The sequence below is a fragment of the Callorhinchus milii genome, unplaced genomic scaffold, assembly GCF_018977255.1.
Source record: "Callorhinchus milii isolate IMCB2004 unplaced genomic scaffold, IMCB_Cmil_1.0 Scaffold1, whole genome shotgun sequence".
NCBI lineage: Eukaryota > Metazoa > Chordata > Chondrichthyes > Chimaeriformes > Callorhinchidae > Callorhinchus > Callorhinchus milii.
Window position 1 is genome coordinate 16,994,756 of NW_024704742.1, and position 20,506 is coordinate 17,015,261.

The 20,506-nt window shown below is 43.6% G+C and overlaps 1 protein-coding gene across 1 annotated transcript in view; it reads right to left on the reverse strand.

Annotated features, from left to right (window-relative positions):
* The window catches only part of LOC103177344 (tolloid-like 1), a 157,541-nt gene that overhangs the window by 45,077 nt on the left and 91,958 nt on the right, over positions 1–20,506 (reverse strand). The window contains exons 9-13 of the mRNA XM_007891466.2: positions 20,383–20,498; positions 12,252–12,354; positions 10,252–10,368; positions 3,863–4,008; positions 2,526–2,721 (exon numbers count right to left, since the gene is read on the reverse strand). Coding sequence (XP_007889657.1) covers positions 2,526–2,721; positions 3,863–4,008; positions 10,252–10,368; positions 12,252–12,354; positions 20,383–20,498 — 678 coding nt within the window. The remainder of the gene's footprint in view (positions 1–2,525; positions 2,722–3,862; positions 4,009–10,251; positions 10,369–12,251; positions 12,355–20,382; positions 20,499–20,506) is intronic.

The following is a 20,506-nucleotide window of genomic DNA, read 5'->3' on the forward strand; positions in this document are numbered from 1 at the left end:
ATACACATATATCAATCAGCCTTCATATGAATGAAATGACAATTTTCTTTTGGAATGGTAAAATAGGATAAAAACAAAGACAAAAGGGTCCAATAAAGTTAGCCCTATCTGTAAACTCCAGAATGTATTTAGGGAAATGAAATTAAAATCTGCTCTCTTTCCTCGCAGGAGTTATTCATTGCCAGGCAACCAATAGGTGGGACGTGATACAATTCCATGGTGACTACGAATGCTATTCCACAATTGGTGAATAAGAATTCCTGCTGAGCTGTGTTGTAGATCTACCCTACAACGTAACATATGAGGTGCTCAAGCTAACAACCTGGTGGCTACTGCTTACAGCAGTCAAAGACAAGCAAGCTAAAGTGATAGGCAGCACTTGGAGTTAATTGGGCTTTAATACAAACATGCACTTTATGTCATATGGACCAATGTTTAATCTGGCTGTATCTTATGCTTATACACTCATTCATTGTTATCGGCTGTTCATGGCACATTGGTGTGCACAAATTGGCTGCCACATTTGGCTATAAAAATACACAGCCGCTATGCTTTACAGTGCATCTCGTGAAGAGCTTTGAGATGTCCTTCCAATGTGAAAGGGCCTACATCAAATCCAACGATTTGATATTATTATTCAGTCAATCCACATTTTGATGTCTTTAAAGCAAACTCTAAAGCACTGTCAACAACAACAACTTGCACTTATATAGCACCCTCCACACAGGGCAGCGTCTCAGAGAGCTTAACAATGGTGGAGCCTGACTCCAAGCCGGGGGTGTTTGGGCGGAGGTGACAGTAAGCACGGTCAAAAAGGAAGGTCTTAAGGCACGACTTGAAAAAGGGTAGAGAGGGGGCAAGGCAAAGGGATTGAGGGAGAGTGTTCCAAAGTTTCGGGGATTGGTGGCTGAAAGCGCCACTTCAAATGGTGGAATTGGAGGGTGCGAGGAACAAGCAGGAGGCCAGTGCCAGTCGAGCGGAGGAGCCGAGTGGTGGATTGGGAAGTGAGGAGGTCGGAGAGTAGGGAGGTGCCAGGGAGTGAAGGCATTTGAACACAAGTGTGAGGATCTTGAAGTCGATCCGTTTAGTGATGGGGTGCCAGTGGAGCCTGGCCAGAACTAGTGAGCTAGGGGTACAAAGTTTGGTCCGGGTAAATATGGACCAAACATCAGTTGCAGTGGCCATCCATGACAAAGTGATGAAGTATGTTATTTTGTATCAACATAAAAGAGTGCTCTTCCGAAGGTCACTAAGTTTAAAGGTCGTGGTGTTATAAACACTCATATTATATATAGACTTAAAGCAATTTTATATATATATATATATATATATATATAAATGTTCCATCCTCTGGAGAATTCACCCCTACCCTCTGGATCTAGGATAAATCTGTCAGCAGTGCTGACAAGAATAAGGTTCTTTAAAAGGATGGGATGCGTAATTAAGAATCTATTTAAACTTAATTTTCATCATTGTTGAAATAGTTTCCGTAGCTCGTAAAATTCTCTCTTTAAAAATACAACACAAATTGCAACAGACAAAGTGCAATCCCAACAGACAAGAGCGAAAAGCTATAATACAGTCATGACTGGTAAAGCTCCCGCCTTCTGTGCAGAAACTGTCTATCTTTCTAGGATCAGAATAAAGATGTGAAAACTCCACAATAGTTTACAAATCTGATTTCAGCCATGCTTCTGTCTCCAAAATAAACAATAATAATAATTCTTGGATTTGATATAGCGCCTTATCACATCTTCGAGAAGTCTCAAAACGCTTCACAGAATATACTGTAAAGTGAATTTTACTGTATCTTTTGTGGGCGAAATGCAGCAGCCAATTGCGCACAGCAGTGTCCCACAAATAGTCGTGGACTGAAGCGACCAATTTATTATTATTATTTTTTTGAAGAAATTATTACCAAAACAATCACTACTCTTGACAGTATATCCTATGAAGCACTTTGAGATGTCCTCCCAACTTGAAAGGCACTGTATCAAATCTGAGGATTGTTATGAAATTTGCCTGCAGCACTCTCTTAATATAGTAGGATACATGTCTTTCATGTCAGTGGATGTCTCAAAGAGGATCGTGAAGGGTGTTATATAAATACAGATCATTGTTGTTATTGTTCTAGGCTCTTGTAGGCTGACAGCCTGAAATTTCCCTATATTTCTCCACAGCACTAATATCTCTATGAGTTAGGTGGGAATAGTTATTTTACATGACAGCACAAAGATTGGACAGAATTTGCTGGACTTTATCGGTTTGTTGATAATAATTAAAAAAACTTGCATTCAATGGCATTCACCTTATCATATCGTCAAGCGATCTCAAGGAGCTTCACAGGATTTTACTGTGAAGAGTAGGGGCTGTGTGTTTTGTAGGAAAATGTGGCAGCCAATTTGTGCACAACAATGTCCTACAAATATCCAATGAAGTGAATGTTCAACTATATTTGGGGATTGTTGCCAGGATACTCCCTAACTCCCTTAGTGAGGATTTCGGAATCTCAACTGTGTTTGTACCTTTAAAGAAATTTGCAGCAAATCCTGCTTTATTAACTGTTCCATCGGAAACAAACTTCATCCACAAGGTATTAGACGTGGATTTTATGTCCTCTGGTTTGTCGTAGCCACAGAAGCGCCCAATCATAGGACTATTTTCACTGCTGCCATCTCGTACTTCTAGATAGTCATAGGCACAATTGTCATGTCTCTCAATCTAGGACAAAATAAAGAAAACATTTTACTTTTTTTACACAAGGAAAACAGGACCTAATATGAATTCAAAAGACCAAATAGACACAAAAACATATATATAATATATAAATTTTATTTATATAGATGCAGAAATTAAAAGGCCTTCACGCCGGGCGGCGTCCCAAGGCACTTAACAATGGTGGAGCCTGATACTGAGCCAGGGGGAGGGGGAAGGTGACCATAGGCATAGTCGAAGAGGAAGGTCTTCAGTTGCAACCTGAAACTGAGGAAAGTGGGGGCAAGGCGAAGGGATTGAGGGAGGGAGTTCCATAGCTTCGGGGCATAGTGGCGGAGGATTCAAGGGGTGAGGAGGAGGCCAGAGCCATTAGAGCGGAGGCAGCCAGTAGTGATGTGAGGGGAGAGGAGGTTGGAGAGATGGGGGGGTGCCAAGGTGAGGAGGATCTTGAATTTGATCTGCTTTGTGACAGGGAGCCAGAGGAGTTTGACAAGGACTGGAGTAATCGAGGAGCAGAGTTTGGTGTCATTGAGAATGTGGATGACAGAGTTTTGGATGAGTTGAATTTTGTGAATAGTGGAGGAGGAGAGAACAGTGAGGAGAGCGTTTGAGTAATCCAGCCGTGAGGTGACGAAGGCGTGGACAAGGGTTTTGACAGTGAGGTATTGTCGGAGATGGATAATGTGGCGGAGCTGGAGGAAAGCGGTCCTGATCAGGGACTGGATGTGGGAGAGGAAGGATAACTGGGGATCGAACCTGATGCCTAAATTGCAAACGAGTTCAGAGAGTTTTAATACTTAACTCAGTGGTAAAACGCTGAATAATTTAAACTTTAGGAGGCGGGTATATTAATGGAATTTTAAATAAGACCAAACAGCATGGAATCTACTTTACAGCTCAAATGTCCTCAATGGAAAATCTGTGAGTAGATCCTAAAATATTTCAATACCTCCCAACAAACACAAAGTGACCCCTATAATCTCATTTATGGATTACAGCTCCCGATGGGGATTAATTATATAGTCCTCTGCATTTTGCCTTGGGTTGATCCATTACATCCAGTTGCTTCTCAACACAAAGAGGCCAAAACAATGGAGATTGCCTCCCATTATCTGCTTTCAGGTATATTATTGTGACATATAATTACCTCAAATGCCTGGAAAATTAATCCTACATGGTAATGCTCAGACATGGTGATCTTCCATACACACTCCTTCATCGGTCTGTAGTCATCTGGATAGTTAGGAGACTGAATCTGCCCGGATTCTTTGTGGATCTCACCTCCACAGATTGCTGATAAAGTAAGCACATTCCTGTTATGGCACCCTTCAATACAGCGCCTCAATATACAATACAATTTACATTTATACAGTGACTTTCATGTTAGCGGGATATATCAAAAGTGTTCACAGGCAGGATGTCCACAGAGCTGGTTGGGCAGCCAGGCAGGTGGTGGGAGACGAGGGGGCAGGGATGGGAACCAGAATTATAGATTAAGCCTGACTAACCTTGTAGCTCATAAATCAAACAAACAAAATGACATTTGTACAGCATCTTTCACGTCGGGAGGATATCCCAAGGCATTGGACAATCAGTGTTGCGGATTCAAGCTGTGGGTCGGGATCGGGGTAGATAGCTGGCGGGGGAAGAAGGGTGACCGAAGGCACGGTCGAAGAGGAAGGTCTTGAGATTAAAGGAAGCATGGGAGGGGGCAAGGTGGAGGGACTGCGGGATGGAGTTTCAGAAGGTGGGGGCAGAGTGGCCCACCAATGGTGGGTGGGCGATGTGGGGGACATGAACCAGGCTGGAGCCTGCTGAGTTGAGGGAGTGAGCAGATTGGTAAGAGGTTAAGGTGGTCGCAAAGGTAGGGGGTATCAGGGCCATGGAGGATTTTGAAAGTGAGGACCAGGATCTTGAACTATATCCTCTGTGTGATGGGAAGCCAGGGAAGTTGGGCGAGGATAGGGATAATAGGGTTGCAGGTGTGGAGGGAGGAGTTGGAGAGGCCAACAAGCAGGAAGTTTGCATAGTCATGCCTGGATATTATGAATGCGTGTATGAGGGTTTCAGCAGCCTGAGGCGTGAGACAGTGGCAGAGCCGGGTGATGTTGCAGAGGTGGGGCAGGGCGTAGCGGGTCATGGCACCGATGTGGGGTATGAAGGACAGTTGAGGGTCAAACAGGACGCCGAGGTTCCGTATTGGATCCATGAGGTGTAGAGTGAATCCATGGAGGTAGATGCTGTCAGCACCTGAGGTGTGGAGGCTCTGACGGGAGCCAAGCAAGAGAGCCTCAGTCTTGTTGACTGAAGAAAGTTAGCTCTCATCCAGGACTTGACGTCCGACAGACATTCAGTCAGGACAGCAGTGGTCCTGGAGTAACATAACATGTAGGAGCAGGAGTAGGCCATTCGGCCCTTCGAGCCTGCCCCGCCATTCAATCATGGCTGACCTTCTAATCTAACTCCAGCTACTACCATAACCCTGCCTTATCCCCATATCCCTTAATCCCTTTTGTAATAAGAAATCTATCTATCTCAGTCTTGAATATGTTCAAGAACTGAGCGTCAACAGCCCTTTGGGGTAGTGAGTTCCATATATTCACTACCCTTTGACTGAAGAAGTTCTTCCTCAACTCAGTGCGAAAGGGCTGGCCTCTGATTTTAAGGTTGTGACCCTTGGTTTTAGTTTCTCCAACAGGAGAAACAATCTCCCACTATCTACTCTATCATGCCCTTTGATGATCTTATCAGTTTCTATAAGATCCCCTCTAATTCCTCTATATTCTAGAGAATATAGGCCCAAATTGGTCAGCCTATCCTCGTAACTCATCCCCTTCATCCCTGGTGCTAACCTAGTAAATCTATGCTGCACCCCCTCCAAGGCAAGTACATCCTTCCTTAAATAAGGAGACCAAAACTGCACACAGTATTCCAGGTGTGGTCTCATCAGGGCCCTATACAGTTGCAGCAAGACTTCCCTACTCTTATACTCTAATCCTTTCATAATGAATGCTAACAACAACAAGATTTCATTTATAGAGCGCCTTTCACGTCGGGAGGACGTCCCAAAGCGCTGGACAATTGGGTCGGGACCCAAGCAGGGGGGAAATGGTCAGGGCGAGGGGAGGGAAGGGAGGGAGCGAGGAGGGGGTAGAGAGTCGAGAGGGGAGCTGAAGGCATGGTCCAAGAGGAAGGTCTTGAGACCGGCCTTGAAGGAGGAAAGGGAGGAAGCAAGGCGAAGGCATGGGGGGATGGAGTTCCAGAGCCGAGAGGCTGAAGGCCCGGCCACCGATGGTAGGGCGGTTGGGGCGGGGGATGTGGAGCAGACCGGAGCCAGAGGAACGGAGGGTACGGGCAGGTAGGTAGGGGGATAGTAGGTCAGAGAGGTAGGAGGGAGCAAGGCCGTGAATGGCCTTGTAGGTGAGGATGAGGATCTTGAATTCGATCCTCTGGGGGATGGGGAGCCAGTGGAGGCGAGCGAGGGTGGGAGTGATGTGTTCCCGAAGCCTGGAGCGGGTCAGTACACAAGCTGCAGAGTTCTGAATGACCTGCAGCTTGTGGAGGGAGGTGCCGGGAAGGCCGGAGAGGAGAGAGTTCCCATAGTCCAGCCTTGAGGTGATAAAGGCGTGGACCAAAGTTTCAGCAGCGTGAGGGGTGAGGTAGTGCCGTAGTCTGGCGATGTTTTCGAGGTGATGGAAGGCGGTGCCAGTTGTGGCACAGATATGAGGAAGAACATACTGTTTGCCTTCCTAATTGCTGCTGCACCTGCAGACTAACTTTCTGTGATTGATGTACAAGGACACCCAAGTCCCTCTGGACGCTAACACATTCCAATCTCTCCCCTTCTAAAAAATAACCCGCTCTACTGTTTTTGCTACCTAGGTGGATGACTTCGCACTTCTCTACATTATACTTCATCTGCCACCTACCTGCCCAATCACCTAACCTATCTATGTCTCACTGCATTTTTCTAATGTCGTCCTCTGTGTTGACACTTCCTCCTAGTTTTGTGTCAACCGCGAATTTAGATATATTAGCTCCGATGTCCTCATCTAGATTGTTGATGTAAATGGTAAATAGCTGAGGCCCAAGCACTGATCTTTGTGGCACTCCACTAGTCACATCCCGCCAATCTGAAAAGGACCCATTTATCCCTAGTCTTTGTTTCCTACCCGTTAACCATTTCCCAATCCATGTTAATATGCTCCCCCCAATTCCATGGGCCCTTATCTTTTGGACTAACCTTTTATGCGGCACCTTATCGAATGCCTTCTGGAAGTCCAAATAGACCACATCCACTGATTCATCCTTATCTAGTTTGCTCGAAATATCCTCAAAAAACTCTATGAGATTTGTCAAACATGACTTCCCTCTTGTAAAGCCATGTTGACTTGGCCTAATTATATTGTGTTCCCTAAATACCGCACTACCACATCCTTAATCAATGATTCTAAAATTTTTCCTATCACTGATGTGAGACTAACTGGCCTATAGTTCCCCATCTTTTCCTTTCCACCTTTTTTAAATAGTGGTGTGACATTTGCGACCTTCCAATCCACGGAGACTGTTCCAGAATCCAAGGAATTTTGGAAAATCAGACATAAGGGCTCCACTATCTCATAACCTACCTCTTTTAAAACCCTGGAATGCAAGCCATCCGGACCAGGGGATTTGCATTTTTTAGTGCTAACAGTTTCCCTAGCACCAATTCTCTACTAATGAAAATTTCCCTAAGTTGCTCCCTGTCCTTATCCCCTTGGTTCATCTCTATTGTTGGCAGACTTGTTGTGTCTTCTTGGGTGAAGACAGATGCAAAGAACCCATTTAGGGACTCTGCCATGTCCTTGTCCCCCATTACAACTTCTCCCGTCTCTGACTGAAGTGGACCTACATTTACCCTCACTAGCCTATTACTCTTAATATATTTGTAAAAACTTTTACAATCAGACTTAATTTTCCTATCTAGCTTACCCTCATACTCAAGGGTGGAGGCAGAGAGGTAGAGTTGGGTATCATCTGCATACGTGTGGAAGTTGACCCCATGTCTGCGGATGATAATAATAATAATAATCCTTGCATTTGATTTAGCGCTTTTCATGTCGGGAGGACGTCCCAAAGCGCTTCACAGAACACACTGTAAAGTGAATTGACTGTATATTTGTGGGCGAACGCGGCAGCCAATTGCGCAGAGCAATGTCCCACAAACAGTCGTAGGTTGAAAATGACCAATTTATTATTGTTTTTGGTTTTGGAGGGATTATTATTAGGCGTGTGGAGTAAGGAAACTTGCCCAAGGTTTCGCCCTCTGCCTGGAATTGAACTCAGGTCTCTCGCTTGCAAAGCGAGTGCTCTAACCACTGAGCTACAGGACTCCACATGATGTCAACAAGAGGGAGCGTATAGATATTGAAGAGGAGGGGACCAAGGACAGATCCCTGAGGAACGCCACACATGACAGTGCGGGGCTGGAGGAGAAACCTTAGTGGCGACATAGTGGAGACAGTGGGAGAGGCAGGCAAGGACAGGTCTGCGAAGGTTGAGCTGAGAGAATAGGTGGTTGAGTATCAAAGGCAGTGGAGAGGTCGAGCAGGACAAAAAGGCAGAGAGAACCTTGCTCACAGTTGTTCAGAATGTTGTTAGTGACTTAGACCAGGGCTGTTTCCGTGCTGTGGGCAGCATGGAAACCCAATTGCCTCTATAAAACATGTAGTCACTCCACTTTATATCCTGCAAAGAGCTTTGAGATATCAACCCAACAGGAAAAGTGCTATATCAAATGTAAAGATTATTATCATTATTATTGTTATTACTAAATACACAAGTTACATAAACTTTTTCCGGACCTCTGAGACAGTTTAGGCAAGCAAGCACCATAGAGTAGCCTCCCCAATTACGTGCGTCATGGGTTTTTATTTCCAGTAAATGCTCGTTTGGTTAAGTGGCACTTTGTCAGCAGTTTTTATTTCCCCAAACACACAGGATTGTGCAAGAGGACATGATCTGGCTTGGGCAGGATACCCTTACAAGACTGATTTGGGTGAAAAATCAATTTGACCTAATTCTTCCAGAACACATGCACTACCATCCTCCCATCATAGCATCTGCTTTTTTTTAAAAAATGCAGCAACCAGCATGCTGGCCTCAACCACCCTTCCTGGCAGGAGCTCTTTCCAAAGGGTGCAAGCCTGCCGACAGTCATTGTCCAGCTGTAACACTGCTAAAAGAGGTAGCACAGGTCTGCTGCCTTGTCCAGACAACAACAACAACAAGATTACATTTGTATAGCGCCTTTGACGTCGGGAGGACGTCCCAAGGCGCTGGACAGTGTACAGCATATCAGACCCGAGCTGGGGTTGGGGGAGGAAGGGAGGGGAGGGGAAGGGGGGTGGCCGATGGCATGGTCGAAGAGGAGGGTCTTGAGGTGGGACTTGAAGGAGGCTAAGGAGGGGATGTGGCGGAGTGATTGGGGGATGGAATTCCAGAGGTTGGGGGCAGAGTGGCTGAAGGCGGGTGGGTTGGGGGACATGGAGCAGGCCAGAGCCGGCTGAGCGGAGGGAACGGGTGGGTTGGTAGGGGGTTAGGAGGTCGCAGAGGTAGGATGGGGCGAGGCCATGGAGGGCTTTGTATGTGAGGACCAGGATCTTGAACTGGATCCTCTGAAGGATAGGGAGCCAATGGAGTCGGGCGAGAGTGGGGAGATGGGGTCACGGAGTTTGGTTCGGGAGAGGACACGGGCTGCAGAGTTCTGGATTATCTGCAGGCTGTGGAGGGAGGAGTTGGGAAGGCCGACAAGAGGGCATTTGCATAGTCGAGCCTGGAGGTGATGAAGGCATGAACAAGAGTTTCAGCCGCCTGAGGGGTGAGGTAGTGGCGGAGTCGGGTGATGTTACAGAGGTGAGGGAAGGCAGAGCGGGTTATGGCTTGAATGTAGGAGAGAAAAGACAGTTGAGGGTCGAACAAGACACCTAGGTTCCTGACTGGCTGGTGAGTTGTAATATGCAACCAGAGCCTGAGGTGCAGAGGCGCTGGCGCGAGCCAATCAGGAGGGCCTCAGTCTTGTTCACATTCAACTGTAGGAAATTTGCCCTCATCCAGGACTTGATGTCTGTCAGGACAGCAGTGGTCCTGGAGTTGAGGGTGGAGGCAGAAAGATAGAGTTGGGTGTCATCCGCATACATGTGGAAGTTGACCCCATGTCTGCGGATGATGTCCCCAAGGGCGAGCATGTAGATATAAAAGAGGAGAGGGCCAAGGACAGAGCCCTGGGGGACGCCAGATGTGACAGTGCGGGGGCTGGAGGAGAAACCGTCAGAGGCAACAAAGTGGAGACATTGAGAGAGATAGGAATCGAACCAGGCAAGAGCAGATCCGTGAAGATTGAGTAAAATGGAGACCCAGGACTACAGCAAGTCACAGCTCTTACTGGAGGAAAGGAGGAAAATTGAAGGAAAAAGAAGCAAATAAATCCATTTCTGGTTGACATGCAAGAAAGTCGATAAACTTGTTACAATAATGAGACTTGAAATGGAAGGCTACCTTCATAGACTGCTGCAAAACCTTTTCCCACCCAGTTACTGCTGCTTCGAAATTCTATCCACATTCTACTGTCAGTGGAAATCAGGACTTCAGGCAATTTATCACCACAGTATCTGCCTGCAAGTACAAACATCACCACAAAAGAGTTTAATACTCAGCTCAGGAAAGAATCAAGAGATACACAATAAACCATTAATAACTCGTCGCTCCAAGTTATCTGGAGTGGCAAGTTAGGCGCATATATATATATATATATACATACACATAAATGAATATGTCCAGAATATTTACAGCATGATGACTTAAATGGTAGTGACAAGTTAAGCCAGGGTCGAGTTATCAGGAGTTTACTGTATTCAGGTTACGATACAGTTAATGGACATACAAAGCAATGTAAAACACAATCTTTTATTATCTTTGTCATCCAAACACATTAAGCAGTGCTCTCAATCTGCACGTCATTTATATTATTTTTACTTAGTAATGTTTTTGTTGTATTTTTCCTCAAGGCCCCAAATTTAAACATGCTATCATGCTATTGTACATAACCCTAGGCACAAGAGATTCGCAATCGTCAATTAAAAAAACAAACTGACGCAAGCAAATAATTTATCTTTTTTTAAAGTTAAACATTTCTTGGAGACTTATTCCCTACTTCTCAGTAAAAAATACCAACCTTGGATGTGAATGGGTCTTAATCTCTGCTTACTGGTAGCTGTTTTACGCATATTCTGCCAAGGTTCATTAAATTGCCGAGAAGCAGAGTAACCTCATTATGCCTTTTCCCTCCTGTTGTGTTTGTTTTTGGAATATTTTGTTTTGTACTGATAACATCACCAGGGAAATTGGTTGACAGGACCTCCTCAGCACAATAACATGAAGGAAGCAAACTAAACTAAAATCCTTGGATGCCCGTGATTAACCAAAGTGCCTCAGTCATCTACCATTTCTGTTGCATCTGTTAAATATGTGTGACTTGCACAATTGGTCTTAATAATATCTGAATAATACCTGCCAAGCAGCCCTGCATTAATGGTCATTTTTCAATCAAAAATATGTTCAAATTTTACAGTATTTAAGGATGCAAATGTTAGAATTCACGAATTCAATCTGCTTAAAAGGGATATGATACATGAAAGCAACCTTAGAACCTTTTATATGTCACTAGTCTTTCGGCAAAGGCAGATCTGAGGATCTCTTCATTTCCATTTAGCAACTGTTTAACGTCTTTTCATGCAGGGCTAACCAGCAGGGTGATACAAAGGAGGGCACAGGCACTGAAAGATTACACATTGAGCAAATATATTCTTTTAGGAGTTAATATTGGAAATAAAGGAAACCATTGTTCTGGCATGGAGGATTTCCAAAAGATAATTCACCTCCAGTTAGTCGTGAAGAAAACTACACTAAATATATCTCCTTCTTGAGATCCTATTTGCTTGAGCACTCAGGAGCCTTGTGAATAAAACCTGCCATGCTGCATACCTGATGAGATTACAAAGGCAATGTGCCCATCTCTGGCTGGCATCTTGAGATGAGTAAGAAGTCACATCCGACCCAAACCTAGATTCAGACTCAATGCTGACAGGCAAGAAGAATCAAAGCTCAAGAATGTTTGTCAGGTCATGTGGCCTAGGCAGTACTGAGCCTCTGGCTTGTATTCAAGCACTGAGATTGGTATCCTCTTTGCTGCTGAATGTGAGCTGCACTCATGCCAACGGCTCCCAGCTACAAACAGATCCACTAGATGTGACTGCACCAAACTGTTTGCAGCCAGAAGACATAACGTGACTGTTCTCTTTGAAGTTGCTTGAGGAGCTCCATAACTCAAAATATTTTTGCAGTCTTTCTGGAGGGGAAAACTTTACACTGAAAAAAACATGCTTTCCAATAGTGCTAATCTTCCTTAATTCAACTATTACATAAATAAATAAATAAATAAATGTATAAAGTTATATACAATGGCACAGCTATGTGTCCAACTGGTCAAAGTTCAATACCAAGAAGCGGTGCCTTTCTCCAATAGCCATCTCGTACTTCTATGTAGTCATACCAGCACAGGCGGCTCTTGAAAAGATCCATGGTGGTAAAATTTAACACAATCTGCAACAGAAATGAATAGAGAAGCTGATTAGAATGGAAAACAACTGGAAAGTACTGTAATGTGGTCAATGCGAATGACACCACTCATTCCCAGCAGAAGCACCAGAAACTAGAGTGTTGTCTCAAGTGAATCACCTAGGGTCGCGAGGCTTCATCTTGGACATCACTGGAGCCGAGGTGTGTGACATACGGAGAATTCCCTGGAGAATGCTTACGGCAGTAGCCATGCAGCAGGTGTTACACTAAAGGATTCTGTAGGTGCTATTATGCTGCATATATTCTACTGCTATTGGATAAGTAAACGTCTCTGCTACTGCAAGTTTTAAATAGATGCTGGTAACGTGTTTATCTTGCTGTAACATAATCAAAATGGGTTGCAGTGTTTTACTTTTAGCACTAAACATAAGAGAATATCACTCCTACAAGCAGTATGACTTTCTGATGTCAGCCTTTGGCTCTCGGGGAGATTGGCATCCTTCCTGCTCCCTCGATGTCAGTTCCATTGCAGCCCAACATGTTATTGTTTCTGGGAGCACTTTAAAACCAGGTAAACACAGAGTGGTTTCTCTCAGAGAAGAGACAATTTCTGTGATGTTTTTTGTTTAATGCATCTCGTGACCTAAATTAAAGAATTTCCCTCATTCTCATTTCCCCAGTAATGTAACACTTTCTTGAACTGAGAAATTTAGACTGCGGCGTGATGGCAGTGTGGCTCATTTGGTTACACTCCTGCCTCCGAATCAGATGGTTGTGGGTTCAATTCCTACAATGGGACTTTGAACTCACAGTCTAGGCTGAATACTCCAATGTAATGCTGGAGGTGTACCGCATTTTCAGAGGTGCCTTTCTTCGGATGAGAAGTTAAACCAAATCTGCCATCTTAGGTGGACATTGAAGATTCCTTGGCACTATGTGAAATAAGAAGGGAGTTTCCTTTGATGAAAATTCATCTAGCTCTGTTCTAAACCCCTTTATATAGTTTCTTGTTTTCATAGATTCATAGAATGTTACGAGTCTGTGCGGCTCTTTGACAGAGCAAGTCACTTTCACTAACCCCAATCACCAGCTTTCTCCCCATAACCCTGCAAACCCGTCTTCCCCAGATACCTATCCAGTTCTCTCTTAAAAGCTGTTATCGAATCGGACTTCACTACTCTTTCAGGCAGATCATTCCAAATTCGAACAACTTGTTGAGTGAAAACATTTCTTCTAACCTCCCCTCTACTTCTTTTGGTAGATATCTTAAGACTGACCGCAGGTCACAGACACACCTACCAGCACAAACAGCTTTTCCCTATCTCGCCTGTCAAAACCTTTCATGATCTTGAAGACCTCTATCACGTCCCCACGTAACCTTCTCTGCTCTAATGGGAAAAGTCATAACTTCTCCAGCCTGTCCTCATAGCTAAGGTTCCCCATTCCTGGTATCATTCTCGTGAATCTCATCTGCACCCTTTCCAGTGCCTTAATGTCCTTCCTGAAGTAAGGTGCCCAGAACTGGACGCAGTACTCCAGCTGAGGCCTAACCAGTGTTTTGTATAGATTAACCATAACCTCCCTACTCTTATACTCTATGCCCCTACTAATAAAGCTCAGTTCACCAAATGCCTTTTTTACTGCCTTATCTACCTGCCCTTTAATGATTCGCTTACTTGAACACCCAGATCTCTCTGTACATTCACCCCCCTTAAGATTGAGCTACCAAGTCTATATTGCCTCCTATTATTTTTCCTACCCAAGTGTATCACCTCGCACTTATCCACATTGAAATCCATCTGCCACATGTCAGCCTATTCCACCATTCTGTGTATGTCTGCTTGCAGTTGGTTACAGTCCTCCTCATTACTTACTACCCTACCCAACTTTGTATCATCTGCAAACTTGGAAATAGTGCTCTCTATGCCCAAGTCCAGATCATTAATATATATTAGAAAGAGCAGTGGTCCCAATACCGATCCCTGGGGGACACCGCTGCACACCTCCTTCCATTTCGAGAAACACCCATTAACCACCACCCTCTGCTTTCTGTCACTCAGCCAGTTCTTAATCCAAACTGCCACTGCCAGGTGTTCCAACACCTCTGCTGATGTTTGTTCCACATTTTTTACTGGAACAATTTCTCCTGTACTTCCTATCCTCTTCTGTGACCTTTATTTCAATGGTGAAAGCCAGAAGGAAAGAGAGTATGAGTAACCTTAATTAAATAATTAGTATTAAAGTTAGAAAAGAGAGGCTGCAGAGAGATGTTATATTCGTTATTAAAATGGAAAGTTAAATAGAAAAAGTAGAGAATAGCAAAGAAGGGACATGTGTCATAAGAAAGAAGAAAGGGAAGACAAACAGAGTGGAATTATTCTGTCAACTAAATGGAAATCAACTTCAAAAGCTTGCATTTATGTAGAACCCATCATCTTGGAGTGCTTTACATGTTGGGGTTGAATGCTGAGCGAGGGAAAAAGAAGAGGGAATGGTGACCATAGGAGCGATTGAAAAGATGGACTTTAAGATAGCATTACCATAACAATGCAACTCCTAACATTTGAGTGCTTTATTACTGTAATACTGTTTTTACATCAGCTTCACAATGTGTGAACTCAAACTTAACAAAACTGGTCAGCCCAGAAAGGCATAGATTTCTCTCAACCTGTTAGCATTTTATGCTTCTTGTTCTTATCAAAATCTCACTCTTAACATTTTCTCAATGTTGACAGCTGTGATCTCAGGCCCATCTAAGTTCTCAACTATCCATTTCCTATTCCTAGTCGATTTCATGGTTGGTTAGCAAGCACTGAACTCTGAAATGTTTATACAGAAAACTTTACAGTAAATTATTGTATTAGTATAGTAGTCTCAGGAGGGCATAGTAAAACTAACAAAAGGTCTGCAATGTTTCAGAATGTTTGTATAGGGCAATGGCAGGGCTGTCCATTTACACATCCCAGGGGATTCCAGAGCAAGAACTGCTGCCTTTGTTATCAAAGCAATTTTACTTAATCAAAAATGATGGTTCTCAAAAGAAGAAAGTATAGAGCCAAGTACTATGACTGTGTATGAATGCGTATCCAAGATGTGATCAGGAGGACAGTGTCAACGCTTTCACACGTTTTATGGTCCTCAGGAGTTTATGGTATCTGATCTCCATAATAATCCTTGAATTTGATATAGCGTTTTATCCTGTCACTAAGACATCTCAAAGCGCTTCACAGAATCTATTGTAAAGTGAATTGATTGTATAATTTCCATCAAGCAAAGATTCAAACCTATACTTGTCAGATGTCTAATGGCCAACTTGTGAATGTCTTCCTTGCAGGAAAGGAGGGAAGCGGAGCCTCTTTAGAGCTAAGTTGTTTGGCAATCGAAAATTATAATGCAGATGATCCTATGTGGCAATCCCAGTTGTCTATACTAGTGTGTGTGGGTGGTGGTGGTGGGTGGAGAGATACTTCAGGCATTGGCTCATTGATGAGATGTGAAGTAGCAACGAGGAACTGGTCACGAACCTTCTCGAACCCTTCCAATCGGGCTTCCGTGCTGCCCACAGCACAGAAACCGCCCTGGTCAAAGTGACAAATGACATTCTGTCCATCTGCAACCAGGGGTCCCTCTGCCTCCTCGTCCTCCTTGACCTCTCTGCTGCTTTCGATACTGTTGACCACTCTATCCTCATCCACGGCCTCTCCTCTCACCTCAACGGTGCTGTCCTTAATTGATTCAGATCATACCTCTCACACCGCCTGCACTTCATCTCCTCAAACGGCTTCTACTCTAGCCCCCACAACGTCTCGTGCGGTGTTGCTCAGAGCTTTGTCCTTGTTCCCCTCCTCTTCAATATTTATATGCTCCCTCTTGGTGACACCATTTGCAGACATGGGGTCAACTTCCACATGTATGTGGATGTCACCCAACTCTACCTCTCTGCCTCCACCCTTAACTCCAGGACCACTGCTGTCTTGACAGAATGTCTGTCAGACATCAAGTCCTGGATGAGAGCTAACTTTCTTCATTTGAACGTCAACAAGTCCTGATTGGCTCCCGTCAGCGCCTCCACACCTCAGGCACTGACAGCATCACCATCCATGGTTGCACATTCCACCTTGCTAAGCCAGTCCAGAACTTTGGGGTCTTGTTTGACCCTCAACTATCCTTTCTACCCCACCTCTGCGCCATGACCTGCCCTGCCATCCCCCACCTCTGCAACTTCGCCCGGCTCCGACACTGTCTCACACCGCAGGCCGCCGAAATCCTCATATATGCTTTCACCTATGCCAAGGCTCGACTACGCAAACTTACTGTTTGTCAGCCTCCCCATCATCTCCCTCCACAGGATGCAAATCATCCAGAACTCTGCAACCAGTCTCCTCTCCCACACTAGGCTCCACGACCCTATCACCTCATCCTTGCCCAACTCCATGGGCTTCCCATCACACAGAGGATACAGTTCAAGATCCTGATCCTCACCTTCAAAGCCCTCCACGGTCTTGCTCCCCCCTACCTCTCCGACCTCCTAACACCCTACCACCCTGTTCGCTCCGTCCGCTCAGCGGGCTCCGGCCTGCTTCACGTCCCCCGCCTTGCTCGCCCCACTATCGGTGGGCGGGCCTTCCGCCTCTTTGCCCCCACCCTCTTGAACTCCACCCTGCACTCCCTCCGTCTCATGCCCTCCCTCACCACCTTCAAGACCATCATGGTCGAAGACCTCTTCGACTATGCTTTCGATTTCCCTGCTTTCTCCCCTGCCCTCCCACCTCCCCCACCCCGATCCTCAGCTCAGGTCCTTAACTCTGTCTGTCCAGCGCCTTGGGACATCCTCTGGACATGAAAGGTGCTATACAAATGTAATTTTGTTGTTGTTGTTGTCACTGCTGCAGGGAATCTTCCCACTCAGCTCCAATAATTCTGCAAACCGAAGTCCTAATGGTAGGGTGATCCTAGCCTAACAAGCAACATAAAACCTTCCAGTCACTGTCGAAAACCTAACAATGACCCTGATGCCAAAGGTAGAGAATAGGCAGACTTAAAAGGGAATTCCTTGGCTGATATTACCAGACAAAACTGGATTCATGAATAAGACTGAGCAGCTAGAAGACCATAGCTCCATAGAAAAGTCCATAAATTGGGATTATCTGACACATTCCATTTCTTATAGTGCATTATTCAAAACATCTCACAGCACTTTACAATAATTCCTATCAAGTGCTATTCCTGTTTTGGATTAGACACACTTCATATGAGACATTCAACTAAGGACTTCCGCTGTTCAAGTGAACACTAAAAAGAGAAGGGAGTTTCTCCTGATGTCCTGATTGGTGTCCTCGTCATTCGTTTCACAGCTTTTAGTGGGACTGCTGTATTTACAGAAAATATACAGTCACTCACTTCACAGTAAATCCTGTGATCCACTTGGAGATATCCTCGCAATGTGAAAAGCACTATACAGTATCAAGGTTGATTATTACTACTGTCATTATGTTCATTAAATCAGTATGTGAAACTGGTGGTACATTCATTATATCCTGCTCAGGGAAAGCCAATGCCTACATCCAGCTTTTATATAAACATGCATTGAATACAATAGCAAGTAGCCAATATTAAATTTGTACAAGACATTGGTTAGGCCACAACTGGAATATCATGTCAATTTTGGGCACCGCATTATTGAAATGACATCACTGCCATGGATACAACACAGAAGAGATTCAATTTGATGTTATCGAGGAGGAAAGCATATAATTATGTGAAGATTCGAAAAAATATAAATTTTTGCTGGAGCAGAGCAGGTTAAGAGCAGATTTAAAGACGTTCGCAACAACAACTTGCATTTATATAGCCCCTCAGGAAGGGTAGTGTCCCAGAGTGTTTGGAAAATTATGCTACATTAAGAGTAAGTCTCGCAAGATTATAACCCCTGATCAGGAAAGAAAGAATGGTGGGTTAGAAGAAATGTTTTTTTTTACTAAGCAGTTTTTCAAATATGAAATGTTTTTCCACAAATTAGAAACTGATTTTTTACAGTGTTTGAAAGGGAATTGAACAAATGCTTGGAAGAAAAGTAATGTTAAATGGGTGTAGGCCAAGAGCAGGATGTGCGATTGGAGTATAATAATTTGATCACTCAATCCATGACTGTTTGTGGGACATTGCTGTGTGCAATTGGCTGCCGTTTTCGCCCACAAGATACACTGTCAATTCACTTTACAGTATATTCTGCGAAGTGCTTTGAGACATCTTAATGGCACGATAAGGAGCTACATCAAATCCAAAGTATTATTATTAAAGCATCAACATCGGCACAATGAGCGTAATGCTCGTGATCTTTACTATAAGGACAGTAACTTCCATTTGATACAGCGCCTTATCGTTAAGAAGTCTCAAAGCGCTTTACAGAATATACTGTAAAGATGCTGTACCCTGGTGTAATACTGAACCATATAGATTTATGACACAGAAGAAGGCCATTCAGCCCATTGTGTCTGTGCCAGGTAACCCTAACCCTAATTGGCAGGTTAAGAAACAAGTTTCCAAGTGCTAGCATAATGTACAGCTCAAACCCATATGGTCTCCCTTTTCTTCATTGTCAAGAACTAAAAACCCCATAATAAGGTATGACAGCAATAGCACTGAGTAATATCAGCACGTCAATTTCTATCCACATCTAGAAGTATGATTACACATCCATTATCATCTAAACATTTTTTGCAATTCAAAATAGTCTACAATATTCCAGAAACAAACTCCCACACAGAACAGCTGGAGAGATGGCACAGGGCCTTTGAAATGTTAACAATGAGTGGAGAATTATTTTACGTTGTTTTTTTTTATACTGTGTTTCCAATTGACTTGTTTGGCTTTGTTTCAAAAGAGCTTGGTGCATAAGACGACTCAGCATTATTCATAAAATCCTCTGCCAAGTTTCTTATATCGTAAAACACAATGTACTTCAGCTTTTATTTTGTTGTTCTGCGGAACAAGTTATAAGGTAATTTTGTATAAATATTCCTCTGGATTTAAATCCACCTCATTAACAAATTAATTACACTTTAATTATTGCTATTAAGAATCCCAAAACATCTTACAATCTTAAAGATGAGATTATTCTCTTCAAATTTAAATTAAATTCACACAGAATTTGTTTTTGTTCTAAAAATTCATTGTTAGTCGGCAAATCAGTTTACCACAATTTCTTTTGGCAAATACTTTCCAAAATGCTGTAAGATTTTAAATTCGAAGTTATTGGGTTTAAGGCTAGGTTCATGAGACATTTGAGCTTCATAGATAGGAGGATATAGCATAGAAACAGGCCATGCAACCCAACTAGTCCATGCTGGGGTTTATGCTCCATACCTCCTATTCTCTCTCTGCTACCTTTTGTAATGCAAAGGTATTTAAAGGTTTTGTTAAAATCATCATATTGAAAGGATCGACCATGGGAATTGAACCTAGACTACCAGCTGTTAGGACGATAACTCTCCTGACATAATAGCACATCAGCCACCTGATGATTCCATAGTAATAATACAAATTATTTCACTTTTTTTCATATATAGGACAATGGCCATATATGATAGCAACAACTGTATTTAACATATCACTCAAATCGCTAAAACCACCAAATGTTTCATTAGGAGATTTCTGTTGACCCCACTCAATAAAGCATAAAATAAGCATATACAGTATCTCAGTTGTTATGTTCTGAAAGTATATGGAGAAAAAACAGATGAGTGGGACTAAACAGACTTAACAACAACAATAACAAATTTACATTTATATAGAGCCTTTCACATCAGGAGGACACCTGAAGGCAGCTTGAAAGGAGGCCAGCACAGACACAATAACCCGAGTAAATGTCTCCGCTCTGCAAAATTCCCATAAGAGTCTGCCCATAAACAGAGACTTCCAATAAATCCAAACCCAATTTATTGATTTTGTATAAATACAAGATCACTGTCAGAAGAAATCTTTAAATTAAAGTAATATAGGTGATATCTGCGGATGTACACTATAAAATGTTTAAAAAAATCAATATATTACCTTTTCACCAGGTGTAACAGAGATTCTCCAAACACAATGTGTGTAAGAGGGGTATCCATTCGGAAATCCTGGTGACGTGAAATTACTGGTCGAGTCTTGGAGTGTTTCCCCACACGCTGCACAG